We start from the raw sequence: 16,215 nt of genomic DNA, 5'->3' as shown, positions 1-16,215 counted from the left end.
TGTCCCCAGCCATTGAATACAGGGGTTTTTTTAATGGGTTTTATTTTTCCCATGCTATATACAGATGGAATGATAAATCCTATCTTTTCCTTTATCTGCGTAATTTTTAGTTTGAAAGAACAATTTCCAGCACAGTGTTCCTCACTTACACTGCCTCAATGAGCACCAATTGACAGGCCACAATATTTTGCTTTTTTCCAGAGCAGTCTGTATTGAAAGATAAGGAGCTATTTCACTTCAGAGAAGAATCTGACCAAAAGAACAGATTCATCCTATTTGTTTCTTTAGCACAAGGCTTGCTCTACACTAGGACAGGTTCTTTTACAACAGTAGTACAGTTATTATTTGACACTTAAATGATTTGACAAACTCTCAAGCTGTCTCTTAATAAAGGAAACTTTTTGGGAGGTGAAGGAGATCAGAATGAGTGGGCAAAGAGAGGAACCTCAGCACTCTCTGCAGCTCCTGAAAGGTGCCTGTGCTCAGCTGGGGCTGGGCTCTGTCTGCAGCAGCACTGACACAGCCAGAGCACACAGCCTCGAGCTGCACCAGGGGAAATACAGCTTGGATAGCAGGAAAACTTTTTCACAGAAAGGTGATAAAGTTCTGGAATGGCTGCCCGGGGAGGTGGTGGAGTCCCCATCCCTGGGTGTGTTTAACAAAGCCTGGATGTGGCACTGGGTGCCAGGGTTTAGTTGAGCTGTTGGGCCTGGGCTAGACTTGATAATCTTGAAGGTCTCTTCCAAACTGGTCATTCTGGGAATCTCTGAATAGGTATGGAGAGGAGATCTTGTTTTCTAAACACCTGTTGGGAATTTAGCTGCTAAGGACTGGAAAATTACAAAACCATGGCTAATTCTAAGTCCTGCACCTGCACAGATAGCAATGTCCTTGGGCCTAGCTGTGGTATAATAACAAACAGTGAAAGAGACATGAGAAAAGAGAGATGTAACCCCTAAGGAATGAAGATGAGTTAATGCTATAGTTTAACCAATAGATTGTTTAGCTTACAGAATATTCATAAGCTTATTATTTGCTGTATAAGTGTGTTTGATACTTTCTTCAATAAACTGGACCAGAAAGACCTGAGGGACCGGGACTAGACCGGACCTGAAAGGCCTGTGATGAACCAACTGGTGTCCTGGTCCCCTTCCTTCGACACACCTTCCACACCACATCCTGATGGTGACCAACAGAACCAAAGGAGGAATCTTCCTGCTCTGATCAGCCAAGGGTAAGCAGGAGACAAAGCAAAATGATTTACATCAGTCTCAATGATCTTCCTCCACATGGAGAGGATTCCCTCCTCTGCTCAGCAAGCCTGTCATTAATGATGTCCCCATCACAGAGCCCACACTCCTGCTGCTCCTCGAGGTCTCCAGCATGAAGCAGATGCTACTGTGACCTCAAGAACGTGCTCCCTCCAAGCTGTCTCCTCATTTTGCTGGGCCACATTCATGAGGGACTGAGAGAAGATCCTTTTCCCTGTAGTGTGCTATAAACAGAGATCCCTGAAGCAGAGGAGGGTGCTGGGGACACCACCACAGGGCACCTACACAGCTTCCCAACATCACCTGGGAGATGATGGCATCATGCAGTGGGGAGAAGAAACCACAGCTTCTGGAGTGAGGAGGAAATTCAGGGACAGGAATTCACCTGGGAGATGATGGCATCATGCAGTGGGGAGGAGGAGCCACAGCTTTTGGAGTGAGGTGAAAATTCAGTGACAGGAAAAGCAGAGGGAGCAGCTGCTGCCCCCAGAAAAATCCTCCTCTTAGTTCTGTCTTCTTCCCTGTTTTGTGTGTGGATCAAGAGCTTCTCCTCTAACCCAGCAAGTGTAAAAATCCCTTTCCTCATTCATGCTTCCCCTCATTAACTGGAGCCATCTGCCTGATCTGGAGCTTGCTGTGAAACAAAAGCAAGGATGACTCCAGTGGAAGTGGGCTGGCAGTGAAATGGCAAAGTGCCCACAGACTTGTCAGGGTTCCCTCACCCACCAGGACTGAAAGCAAAGGGGAAAAAAGAGTTTGTACCTTGCTTTTCTCACCTTTCTCTATGTGGACTCCCCCTTCAAGTCTGAATGAATGAAATCTGTATCCACAAACACCTCAAAAGTCAGGTAACAAACTTACCCAGAAGAAAAAACTTACAGGCAGAAATACAAAAATTGAGTCAAGTTGCTAACTGAAGAATGGAAACTGAGATTTGAATTTATCCCAAAGAAAACAAAACACAATTCTCTCTCCAAACACTGTAAAGAAAAAAAATACAGTGGCTGGAAGGTGTTGGGGAGCTGCCTGATGCAGAAGGGGCAGGAAAATATTATAAAGGAGCTCATGAGGTTGAATATTTTGTGCTCCCAGTGACACATCTGGCTCAGCATCTGAGCTGCAGGCAGGCTGATATACCCACAGATATCACCTCTCACAGTGCATCTTCTGCTCTGCTGGATAGCTGCTGCATTTGAAGGAAAACAAATATGCCACAGTTTCAGTAAATACAAGTTATTATTGAAAAAAATGTTGTCTTGAAACTTCAGAGACAGAATGGACCATTCATTACCAGTATTAGAGTCACACTTGGACAAGCAGCTGCTCTGTGAGTAGAAGGTTTAAAAGAGAACTCAAAACTTTAAAGAAGTTTTTGGGCTTTTTCCCCCCCATTTACAGAACAGAATTCAGCACTGAAAGTAACTGTTTAATCAAAACCATGCTCAATTTGGTGTTTCTTGCAACCCCATGAAGAAGTGACAGAACATTTGACATGTCAAGCACCATCTCATGAAGCACTGATTAATCTGAAGCACTGATTTCATTTTTTCTACTAGAGCCAAATAATAACAACAATAAGAATTGTCTCACACATCACAATTATTCTGAACAAAATTTCAGTGCTGTGTTTTCAACTACTTCAAAAAATACCCTTCCCCCACTGTCTCTCCTTTTGAACAGGGCAGCATTTACAAAAATCAAGATTCCTAATTAGAAGGAAGTTGGCTTATCACATCAGCTTCAGAACGTGCCAGAAGCAACAGAGAACTCTGAATTCCAGTGAAACCAGCAGAAGCTTTCCCCATTCCTTCCCTTCCTCTGAAGCTTTACCATCAGTTTTCATGTACCAACTCCACTGAGCAGCAAAGACATGAGGGAAGTACCTCCAAGCCATTTTACACTCATTTCTGGTGGTAACTGCTTGACATTTCTGGGCAATTTTCCTTGTCCATTTTTTAAAGAAAGGGCCACAACACATGAACTGACTGGGCCCAGCCAGAAGTGAACAGTGATGTGATAAATAATTAATAAAACACAGAAGAGAGAGCAGATTTAACCAAGTGACCATCTGAGCAGCAGCTTGACAGAATTTCAACAATTCCTACCTGGCAGTGAAACTAATGCAAAAAAAAAAGAGCTTTAATGAAACAGCAGAGGAATTTAAGCAGTGGGTTGTCAGGTTTCATTTTCTCTCCTGAGAGGCAATTTTCTCATTCCTGGACATTTCATTTCACCAATTTAGAATCCAAGGCCCACTGGTGCTTCCCCCAGTTTTCTTATTTCTGAATCTAGACAAGATGCTCAGTGTAACTCCACCAAATTCCAGCAGCCTGCACAGCTCTGAAACAGCTCTCCTGGCAAAAATCACCAGTCCAACAGTGTTAACAATATTCAAACACATTCAAAAGTCTTCAATGCTTTTTGATTTCCTTAGAGGATTTTCCTACTTACACTGTGTTAGCACTCAAAATAAAAACAGTATAAACACATAGAGAGAATAATCTTTAACACAGCATTTACAATAGCAATGTCACAGACTTATTTTACCTCAAGAACCACCTGAAAGTTCAGCAATGTTGATTTTTCAAAAATATATGAGTATCTGAGTGCCTTTCATGCAGTTGAAGAAAACACTCTTTAATTAAATTCTCTTCAATATATTCTTTGAATTTTTAAAATTTTGTATGTTTTGATCTGGTCATTTTAGGAATGCTGTGATTTGTGTCCTGGCCTTGTGTACAAGTATTGCAGAACTCCAAAACTGCTCAGTGAGGCAGCAGAGAGAAAATGAAAACTTGTGTGGACACCCAATCAAGCTCTCAAGGCATAAGATATATTTAGAAAATAATTGTTTTGCAAAATGCAATCTGGACACTACTGACTCCAGATCATTCTGACTCACGTTTTTCTAAAGAAAAAACAAACTTGGTTTTATTTTTTAGTTTCTACTGAGTCCCATTTTCTCTCAGCTGTAGTTTTGCCAGTAGCCTCACTTCTTTTTGCTTTCCATTCCCCAGTATAGTGGAAAGGAAATTTTAGTAGCTTCCCATCCCTTTTTTTTCCCCCTCAGATGAATGTGTGCATACATGTTACACACTCCTCAGCTTTCCCTTCAGCACATCCAGGCCAGATTTCCCTCCTTTCACTCAAAATGTACCTTGGCTAGCAGGAGAAGTCTAAAAATATATGTACAACCCCTCCTCTTGGCAGGATTTTCAGGGCATTTTACCTCTGTGAGAGCAGTTTCAGCAGGAACTGGTACAGTTCAGCCTTTACCTCCACACAGAAATCTCCATCACTTTCATCTGCTCTCCTTCCCTCGCTCCCACCAAAGAGCTCCTTGCTCTTTCCCCTGAGCTTTTCACAATTCAAACACAACCAGCAGAATTCAAACCAGAATAAAATGGACTGGACAAAGGGAGGAAGAAATCAGCTGCATCATACATGAAAAACTGTGTGAAAAGCAGAAGGATCAAAAACTCAGAGACATCTCCATTTCTGCCATTATTCTCCACCATGGATTTGCAATCTCAGAGTCCTGGAAACTGCATGGAAAACTTGGCATTATTTGACATATTGAACTGAAATTCTTCAGTTCATAACACAAATGCTCTCAGTGTTATCAGATTTATAAAGAAGAAATTTGTGTTGCACTGTTTGTATTCTATCCGTGTTTGCATCTAAAATCTCCATCCACTCATTTGACTCATTAAACAAAACTTAATAACTTGGGAAAATAAGGCCAAAAGCTGCTAGCCCTGGCCTCAGCATGTATTGAATGTGAGTGGACAGCTTAGAAAGAAAAGGTCTAAATAATAATGGTCATTTGATTTGTTTTTATGTCACTGAAAACCCTTTAAAATGATGCTCAGAAGGTTCCACTCTGCTCCAGTGGAACACATTTTAACTTTCCTGTAATCAGGAAAGGGAGCCAAAGCTGGGGACAACTCAGCAGTTGAAATTTTATGAGAAGTCTCCATTTTTTTAGTGTCTTAGTCAGTTTTTAAATGTTGGTTGTTTACAGAATGCAAAGTGCCAACACCCACAACAAAACTATTAGTTTTATATCACAGAGGAACAGACAGTTATCAGCAATCCACCATCAAACCAGCAATTTTTTTTCCTGTATCTCACGAGGGAAATCTGTCAGGACAAAACCTTTGGAAGCAAAATTAATCCTTGCTTACAAACCACCTACATGACAGCAAAATAAGACAAAATCCTGACCTTCTGAAGTCCTCCATTCTCCTCCACCAAAGGAGGCAGAGCACTGGTGCTGTTGGTGGATGGTGGCTCGACATTGTAGTCACGAAAGCAGCAGAATAAGGTGCTAAAGATACTTCGACTCCTCTGCTTCTTCAAGCTGATATTACATTGGGACACTGGGGGGAAAAAAAAAACACAAAAGAAAAATAAATTCATGTGGTACAGGCCTGGTTTTCCAGATTACAGCAACTGAATTGAAGATGTAGGGTTTCTATACACAGAAATTTTTATCAAGTCTTAAGATTACTGACATTCTCCAGATATTACACTGGGACAATAGGGAAAAAACCTCCACAAAGCAGAAAAATAAATTCATGTGGTACAGACCTGGTTTTCCAGATTACAGCAACTGAGCTGAAGATGTAAGGTTTCCATACACAGAAATCTTTATCAAGTCTTAAGATTACTGAGGTTTTCCAGTCATTACATTGGGACAATGGGGGAAAAAAAATCACACAGCAGAAAAATAAATTTATGTGGTACAGACCTGGTTTTCCAGATCACAACAACTGAATGGAAGATGCAGGGCTTCTATACCCAGAAATATTTATCAACTGTTAGGATTACTGAGATTCTCCAGATATTACATTGGGACACTGGGAAAAAAACCCACACAGCAGGAAAATAAATTCAGGTGGTACAGACCTGGTTTTCCAGATTACAGCAACTGAATTGAAGATGTAAGGTTGCTATGCACAGAAATCTTTATCAAGTCGTAGGATTACTGAGATTCTCCAGATATTACATTGGGACAAAAGGGAAAAAACCTCCACACAGCAGAAAAATAAATTCATATGGTACCGATCTGGCTTTCCAGATTACAGCAACTGAATTGTAAGATTCAGTTGTTGTAATTGAAGATGTAAGGTTTCTATACACAGAAATCTTTATCAAGTCATAAGATTACTGAGATTTTCCAGCAGATTGAGACTGCTCTTCTTCTTTTTTAACACATTTTTCCCTTGCCAGACTCGTACAGTGACATCCTGGAACTCTGCATAATGACACTGAGACAACACAGAGAGTTTTCCCAGTAACATCCAAGGTGGAAACTGTAACTACAGAAAATAACTCACTGCTAAAATTAATCTCTGGACAGAGGAAGCAAAGAGATCCAAACCCCAAAGATGCACTAAATGCCTCCTGTAGTGTTCCTACACAACTACACAATCCTGGGTGGAACATTTACAAGTCCTGCAAGGGTCAGGAAAATCTCAGAGATGTTTCTGAGTTCCCTCTGTTTGACAGCATTGCTGGAGGACAGAAGACACAACACAGAGGCTGCAGGAACAAGGGTGGTTCTCAAGAAACAGGAGCCCTGGCCTTGACTTTCACCTTGTTTACTGGTCTATCAGGATAAAAATAACCCTTAAGTGGTAAAAAATTACATACAGCTGAATGAAAGCAAGTGTAGCATCTTTAAAGAATGAATACTGTAGTTGAAAGCAATAGTTGAGAGAAAAGAAATGCACCAAAGACATCTAGGGATTCCCCTAAGGAGAAAAAAACCTCCTGAATACACATTAAAATAAAAGAGTTGGAGAAAATTTTTAGGATGTTTTAAATAATACTTGATTTGTTCACCAAATGTTTTAATGATCTAGTATCATGCTTGTAGATAATGCTTATTTAGAAGTATTTCTTTCCTGCTTTGGGTAGGAAATCAATCCCCTCCCCATCCAAAAATTAGAGGGTAGGTGAAATTTTTAATAAGTGCCATCATTTCCATATTTGCCAAAATACTTTTCCACTTCAGGGCAGTGAGCACTGCCCAGGTTCAGTTATTAATTGCTATAAGAGTAAAGCGTACCAATATAAAAACCTAAATGTGTTTTACAGACTCTCACCAATTTTAAAAGTGCTCTGATAACAGGATGAAGTCAGAACTGTGCAGAGATTTGTGTGCTTAAGGAAGTGTTTCATTACTTTAAAAAACATCTGTAAACTGAAACCAACCCAGCACCACTTAGCAATATTCCAGGTTAACAGAAAACACATGAAGAACTCTGGCCACCAGTGCTGCAAGGTACAGTCAAAGGCTAATTCTCAAAATGTCATATTCTGTTTGCAACAACAACACAGTTTCAGAAATCCCCAAAGGATACCTGGGCAGTTGGGAAGGACATTTTCAAAGCACTCAGAGAAAATGGTATTGCAGCACAAGCAAGGTAGGTGCAATATAATCCTGGCAAGGAGAACTCCTTTCCGACATTAAAAATTGAAATATGCTGAAATTAGAACAGGAGGAACAATGCTCTGTGTCCTGCTGCCTACAGCTACTGCCACAGAAACCTTGCTAATAATTTCTGGCTTGTTTTCAGCCTCTGCTTAAAAATATGAGGGCAGATTATCTCATTTGAGTGCAGGTATCAATTACAGCAGGGTGCTTAAATTGCTAAGTCACAACAGATCAATGGGAACACCAAAACCACTCCAGAACTAATACTTGTACCATCTCTACTTGTAATAGAAAAAACCAATAAATTGTCTAAATAAACATTCAAAAATCTATAGACAAAAATGCTGATTGGTCCAAACCTTTTAAGAATACTTGGATAGAATCATGCATTTGAAATCTGGCCACTCCCTTCGCTTAGTGAAACATTTTACTAGGAAAAAAATTCTTCATGTTGGTTTTTAGTCTTGACAATTCTGCCATTCATAACGGTGCTGTTTCAAACAGGTCTTTGCACTAATTTAAATGTTATTTAATAAGCTATTATAGAAGCTTTACAGTGATTTAACAAATGATAATTTTGGATGAAGCAAGGAAAAGAAGTTTTCAGGTTTTATGTGCTGCGTTACATTAAAATACAACAGAAAATGTTGCACCCGTATCTCATTTTTAGCTACTCTGACAGTGCTGTGCATCATGGAAAATAGTTCCTCTCTCCTCAGTTACCCTGAGCCAGCTGCAATCTGTGTGCTGTTCACTGGATTTCTTCTCCTTGAAGCAGTGACAGCACAAATAGAACAACTACAAAGGTGCAAAGAAGCATTGATGTTGAATTACCAACATAAATTTAGGCATTCTGGATGGCAGCAAATTTTAAAGAGAAAAACTGGTGAGGAGAAAATTTGGCATTCCTTAAAAAGTTCATAGGTGAGAGCAGATACTAACAATAATGGAAGGGTAAACTGAGTTATCCAAACTGCAGGTCTGAGCAGCATCCAGCATATGGAGTTTAAAAAACCAAAATGAAGATTTTCTTTTCTCCCTCCTCCATCTGTCAGAAGTCACAAGCTCAGTTTCTGGAGCTGATTTCCTCCCCAGCCCCTGTGAACCATCACTACCCCAGCGCTCTGAGCACCGAGGACACCTCAGTGACGTTTTCCATCTCAAACCCTGCACATGGAACACATCAACACCATGGCCCAAAAAAAGCCAGGCAGAGCAACCCCACAGCATGAAAATGTGTTATCTGTGAAAGCAGAGAGGCTGAGAGCAGCAGGTGCCTGCAGGAGGGCTGAGGAAGGATCAGGGTGAGCTGGAGCTGCTCTCCCCTCCCACCAGCCCAGGTTCACTCCAAGTGCAGTTTAAGGACCTGAACATACCAAATGTGTGCGTGCAAAAATCCTCAACAAATTCCCTTTTCATGGCTTTGTCCCATCACTTTTTACACCTACAGCAACTTTTAGAGCCCACATGGGCTACAGCTCAGCCAAGAGTTCAGCTGCTTCAGAACTCTGAGCATCCTTGTTTCTTACCTCTCTGCAGGCCCTCATTGGTATTTCTGAAGCAGGAAGCACACACAATATCCAGGATGAAAGGAAGAAATTCCACTTTGAATTTATACACCCACACAATGCTTTGTTCTCTTGCTTTTCTCTAGTAATTCTTAATATCTTACTTGAGGTTTGCAACAAGTGAGCATTGGGCTAATGTGATTTTTCAGATCTGATTATAACACCAAGATCTCTTCATTAGAAGGGATTTCAGGCATCACTGCAAATATAAATCAAGAATTCTCATATCTTTCCATGCAGAAAATGTCACATGTATCTACATTTAATTCCATCTGCTATTTTAGAGGCCAGTCATTCAAAGTCATGCTGCCTTCCTACAACTTTTCACAGTTAAATTTTAAATCTATATACAGATGCACACATAAACACACACATCTATTTACATGCACCAACAAATACATAACCTTCTCCCTCATAATTTTGAGCACTTTATTTCCTTTTCCATGTGTTGTAAGGCCACACTAAAGAGCAGAGTGCACAAATCCAGCACTGCTTCACTCCTGGGGGTCTGCAAGAGCTTTTAGTGAAACACTTGGCCAAATTACCTGAATTTGTAAAATATTATTTACAGCAGGGTCAGAAACAGCACAGTCTAGAAGGGAAGTAACTCTGGTGCAGACTGGCCCCAATTTAGGGTCTCATCTGTAATTTCCTGATGCCATTTCTAAGGACAAGCCTCATTGCCCAGGACCCCTGTGCCACCCTGGGTCTGAGGGCATGTTCATCCCTGAACTGTCTGGAATCTAAAGGTAGCCCCAGAATTGCGCTTATGGAAGTCTTCTGGAAAGTCTTAACAACCCCACAGCACTACTAAGGCAGGGGAGGAGTCCAAGGAAAAAGATAAAGGCAATTTTAAAAATAAATTACTGCAATCACATAGGTTTAATGGGAGGTATGGAGCCATACTGGGTGGTTTCCAAGAGAACAGGGAGAAAAAGGCCATAACAAACCCCAGGTATTAACACACACAGGTATAATAACTCAAATGCTAGAAGAGAAATTAATACAAGAGGTGCTGATAGAAGTTATTTACAGCATCTTCTCCAGGCTCCTTTCACACCCAGGAAAGAGGAGGCAGAAGGGCTGTGCTGCCCTCCCATCAGCAGCAGAACAAGTTACACAGCCAAGAAAAAGATTTTCCTCTCTAAAAAGTTTACTTGAGGGCTTTCCCCATCAGATGTTGCTGTGGTGGTGTGAAATGACAAAAGCAGATTCTTGTGCAGCCACAGCACCACAAGGAGCCACCTTGGGATGAGGGGAAACCCTCTGCAGCCAGGAGTGAGCTAATTACTGCTGAATTTGTTTTAATTAAATGAATGCAATACCCAGTTCTTCCAAATAATATCAGCTGGTAACGAGGAGACTTCTCTGCTTACAGATTAACTCAATAAATGCAATAAAATGATCTGGGTATGGTGAGCTCTCACCACCAGTTTGTTTGTAACACAGGATGGAAAGAGGAGAGTCAGAATTAAGTGATATTAAACAAAGCCTTTCTTCAAAGAAAGCAATTTTAAAATCTAAACATGATTAGAAATGCCTAATTTCTCCAACTTCTTAAGAGGATGTATCTGATCTTCTCAGAAATTAGAAATTTTATATCCCACATGCCTCAAGATAGAAACAGTTAAATAGAAAATCATCAACTTGCTGACACAGCTCCTCTTTTTGTGGTGTGACCAGGACAGGAATTGTTTTACAACACCTGGTGCCAAATCTGCACATGATGCTCTCATAACTTTGGTTTTAAAATGCCATTTGTAGTTTATCATTGAAAGGTTCCATCTCCTGTGTAAACTCTGCAGCAAAACCAGCAATAAAAGCAATAAAAGCACTGTCACATACCTGAAACAACCACCCACAACTGGTTCAACCTTCAAGCATGTCAAGCCCAAGCAAATTGCTCTGCTTAAATTCAGCATGTGATACCCCAGAATTACATTAATTTCAACTGAAACTGGCAATCTTTCTCCCTCCAGCAGCACAATTAATTAAAAGTAAGGTTTTGGGTTTTCTCCACTGAAATTATTACTTTGAAGGGAGAGATCCCAGACTAGTTTAGTGGAACAAAAAAATCTTTCCAAAATATTTGACTCTCCCTCTCCACCAACCTGTTTTCCAGGCATTCCATGAGTAGTTTGCTCTGGATGAAGTTGATGGGCAAAGGAAAAAGCTTGAATACATAAGGAAGGTGAGGACATGAGGGAAAAATGACCAAGAAACTTATTTTTATTTTTGAGAGAATTTCTTTAGGTCAGTGCCCTTGGATCTGAAAAAAAATGTCAACATGATTTAGAAGCTTTTAGGGAATTTTAGGAAAGAACTGAGTATTATTCTTAGTAAATGATTCCATGATGCTTTGGAAAACAAATTTATGAGTTGCACCTGTATGCTAGGATGAAACAGCTACACAAGAACTGCTTTTCCTACAACTTATCCTTCTATCACTTACTCTAACAGAAGCTATCCAGTGGATATCAGAAATTACAGTTTCACTTCCATTCCTCCCAAAGTCCTCTAAAATACAATTTCACATAATACCTTGGACAAAAATCATCAGGATGGAAGTTAATTCATCCATCAAATCAGCTAAAGCTGTATGAAGAAAAAAGAACTCTACCTAACCAAACAAAGCTTTGGAAATGTTTCTGTTGCAGCAGCTTCGAAAGCTAAAAAAACCTCCTTATTTTACCCTACATAAATGATTTATTACAGCCCTCAAATCTGGGTAGATTAAATATCTGCTGTTGGTTATTGGATGCTCATATTTTAAGGATCAAAGATAGTGAAATTCTGAAGTCACTTTTAAAAGACACGACTGAGAACTCAGCACTGCTGTCTCTGCAAGGGCTGTGATGCTTCATGAAATGCAGCCAGTAAATGTTCAAAACACCAACTGCACACAGAAGCCTCTTAAATGACAAGGAGGGATAAGAAACCATGAAAAGGCTCAAAACAGCTCAAGAACCTGATGGATCTCAAGGCAAATTCCAAAACCTTTTAAAACTGGTTTGGCTGGACACATATATATGATGGTATAATCTTCATATATGTGTCAGCTTCTCATGTAAGCCATGATTTAAACATCTTTTGCAGTATTCCATGAGTGAGGAGAGCTGCTACTAGGCAAGATCATGTAAAAATAAATTCATCTGTCAGAGCCCAACTCTGCATTTATTCAGCCCTAAGGCTGAAGGCAGACCCACAGCTTCAGGGGTATCCACGTTTCAGAGAGAAGCTCAAAAGTTAAATATTGCTTTAAGAAGCCAATTAACCTGCTGAACCATGTTCTGAGCAAAACACCTTCAAATTCAAATGAAACAGGGCAGATTTTGGCCGCCTCCTCCCCTGCTCCAGTGCTGACAGGGCTACACTGAGACCACTTCCAATTCTGAGCAGCAGCACATGTAGATCTGTATCTCCAAAGGACTCAAAAGTAGGGCTCCTGTAATCCAGGAAGGAACTAATTAACAAGCAGCACTTTCATTCCTGTGCCTGCATTGCTTGCCACTGAAACAGCCACTGGGATCAGAAGGAGGATGAGGAAACAAAGGAGAAGTTAGGAGATGCTCAGCTCCAGTAAATCCCTCAGCAAGGAGAACCAGGGAGCTGCTGCACCTTTGCCTTTGACATAAACACCTGAACAGTTCTTAAAAAGGAGCTGAATGTGCCCATCCAGCCTTGCCTGGAGCAGCCAGGAGGGATGTGCCCCATCCTTCAAGCATTACCTGTGCACATTTCTTTTTACACAGGGCTGAAAAACTCCTGAACACACTAAAAAAGGTGCTACAAGGATATACAACAATTTTAAATGCACACATAAAATCTTTTCCTAGTATTTGCTTTTCTTTGAGAAGAGTGATAGCACTTCACAGCTCCCAGAGCAGCCTGCGAACACACGTGCTCAAAATACACGTATGCTTCAAGAAAATAAGTAAATGATTAAATAAAGTAAGTAAATAAGTAGCCACGCCTCAAAATCACCCTTCCATCAGCTGATAGCCTGAAAACATGTACAAAAGACCAGAACCATTTAAGAAAAAATTAAAAAAAAGAAAATTAAAATAAGTAATGCACTCATCTGACACTACACTACACTCATTTCACACTACATCCAAGGCCAGGTATGCAGCACTGGAGTTCAGTGCTAGCTGGCAGAAGTGATTCAACTCCAAGCTTTTTGCCTTGAAATCTTTCACTCCTGGAGTGAAATTCATGTAGTGTAAAAGTGATGCCTTAAACCAGTTTAAGGGCCAAGTAAAACACAGCAAATAATGAGAAAGCAGCTGCAGTGCCACAGGATTGCCATGGTTTGTAACTGGGTGGTAAACCAAGCTAAATGAAGTATGCAAGCAATGCTGGGGAGATGTATTATGATACAAAATAAACAGAACTTTCTGCAGGGGCATTATGGAGCCATTTCCCTGTCCCTGTAGCACTTCAAGGGTTTTGTCTCAGCCCAATAATTTATAAACATTACAAAGCAACAGCCACACACTGATCCATTTACAGCACCAGCACACCATGACTGCTCCCTTTAAAAATGGTAGTTCTTCTGAAAAGCAAAGCATTTGGGCCTCTGTGGTGTTTCTGTGCAGCCTGAGCAAGGTTGGAGCTGCTGGATCTGGATGTTTTCCCAGCGCTGGGGTTTGGAGCGGCAGTTGAACAGGAAATACTGCGCAGTCTGTGCATGCATTACATTCCTGTCCCGCCCCGAGCAGCCAACAAACAAACCTTTCTTCTAGTAAAAGAGAGAGAAAAAATACACTGCACAAAGTTCACCAGCAGATGTGGCCTGTGAATCCAACCCAGCCTTTTCTGCTGATAAAAAGAATTCGATGTATTTGCAATGTTGGTGTAACGTCACGGTTTGGTGGAGCTGGATCAGCAAAGACCTCGCAGCTTTAAAGCTGCAAAATCTGCACTGCTGAGGTTCCCTGAGCTGCTGCACCCACAGCAGAGCCTTTCTCTTGGGGAGGGTTTGCCAAATATTAGCAAGAGCTTACAATAAAAAGGATTGTTTCATTTCCATTTTACTCAGCACTTAAGTTTGTTTTCCACCATCAACCACGCACAGCAACCAGATCAGATGTTTGCATATCTCAACTCCAATCACTCCAAGGTTGGCTTGTTTGAAAAAAATATTCTGGAAAATATTTAATACTGGTTTGTTAAATACTTGGGAAGGAAGACAAAGGAGAAACAAACAAATGGGAACAGGAGCAGCACACGGGGTCAAAATGGGCGGATCTCAGCGTTTGTCAGTCAGGGCTGAGCCCCTCTGGCGCGGGGAGAGGATCCGAGTGGGAACGCAGCGAAGTGAATGTAAACAAGCACGTGTTTATAGAGCAGAAATATGTCCAGCATCCGCTCTGCTCCAGCCTCTGCTGACGTGGGACACGCTGGGAAAGGCAGGGAAGAACAATTTGCTCCATCCCCAGCAGCTCAAACCCAGGGGAAAAGCAGGAACAGGCGAGAAATGGGCGGCACCTGGAGCCGTCCCACAGCCCAGGCAGCCACTGGAGCCCCACACGTTAATGGAACTCACAGCTGGCAGCATCACCAGAATATTAAAAAAAGTCTTAGAACCCATTTTCTGATGATTGAATGCTGACTGAACAAGGAAAAGGGACAAACAAATTTTTCTTTAGGTTGTTTGGGAGAGTACTTTCTTATTGCACAAACAGACAGAAGGACGGACACACACAGCCTCTGCAGCCCCAGGCTACATTTTCCTGAAGAAATTATGCCATGAAATTAGTATGAAGTTACTGAAGAGCTGCAAAACTCTCTTTTTCTGTGCTCCCCACCTAGCCACACAGCTTTTATCCAATCACTGATTTTTCAAGACAAAGAGAGATCCAAACCTGAAGAATATTGCTGGATATGGGACCTGTAATCAGCTCATTTCCTCATCAGATTGGTTCAGTTTATTAAACTGGGCTTTATTATAAGGGTTTTAATGGGGTTTTCTTTCCCCCCAGTGACCAAATTGAGAGCCTGGGGTTGTGAAATTAAGCAGAGCTTCTTCCTGCCTCCTGCCACATGCATGTTGATTTAAATTTAAGTGACATTTTTAGTTCTTTTATTTGACTTGAAAAGTGTAAGACAAGTGGTTCACCAAACACAAAGGTCAAAAAAATTCCTCTACTTTTTCCCCCCAAAAAATACCATTATACCTCCAACCAAAGCCTTATCAAAACCTTGCTCATCTGAGGAGAATAAGCTTAATTTAATTTGCCTAAATATAGCCCAAAGATGTTCCCATAGAGACAGCAACATTCTATATGGTACTTTTTGCAGCAAATACTTCAGCAAGACATCAAATCCAAAGCATTAGTCTATTTTTTGCAAGCTTTCTCCTCTCTTTCCTAGGAACAGCTCTTTCTCTAACAAATTCATCTTGCAAAAGTATGTTAAGGGTCTCTGCAAAGAAAAGTTTTGTTTCTCCATTTTGCCTTATGAATTTTTCATTCTCTCCTGGGGATATTTTTGGGCCAGGCTACAAGTCTAATTCCTGCCAGGGAAATTCACTCATCCACAGTTTGCTCCCCAAAAGACACATCCCTAATAGCAAAATATCAAACTGGGACATCTTTTCTGCAGTTCCTTTGACTTCTCTTTCTAAGCCCCATTTATTTCTCTCAATCCACTGGTATTTTGTGGATATTGAGTGCAGGTCTCATAAAACATTCACCCTGTGAGAAAATATACATCTAAAATGATGCTGCTTCTGGTGACATGTTCTGCAGAACCAAAGCCATTTATATCATGTAAATTCTGAAAAGATTCTTAATGGAGCAGGGAACAATGTGTGACCATGTATGAAATATTTACCTTGTTTCTTTGGAAGAAAAATAGAGGTGCCTTAGCTTCAAAAAGACACTGACTTAAACAGAGATGTAGATTTATTTGGTGTCATTACTGGTTT

General features: G+C 40.8%; 1 protein-coding gene across 8 annotated transcripts in view; it reads right to left on the bottom strand.

Annotated features, from left to right (window-relative positions):
- Positions 1–16,215, bottom strand: part of CTDSPL (CTD small phosphatase like) — an 82,530-nt gene that overhangs the window by 29,589 nt on the left and 36,726 nt on the right. For all 8 annotated transcript variants that reach the window (XM_005491430.4, XM_005491431.4, XM_005491432.4 and 5 more), the window contains exon 2: positions 5,499–5,653. In XM_005491430.4, coding sequence (XP_005491487.1) covers positions 5,499–5,653 — 155 coding nt within the window. The remainder of the gene's footprint in view (positions 1–5,498; positions 5,654–16,215) is intronic.

Source organism: Zonotrichia albicollis, chromosome 1, assembly GCF_047830755.1.
Source record: "Zonotrichia albicollis isolate bZonAlb1 chromosome 1, bZonAlb1.hap1, whole genome shotgun sequence".
In the NCBI taxonomy this organism is placed as follows: Eukaryota; Metazoa; Chordata; class Aves; order Passeriformes; family Passerellidae; genus Zonotrichia; species Zonotrichia albicollis.
The sequence above is the reverse complement of the archived record's forward strand: the minus strand, read 5'-3'. Positions and strand labels throughout refer to the sequence as shown.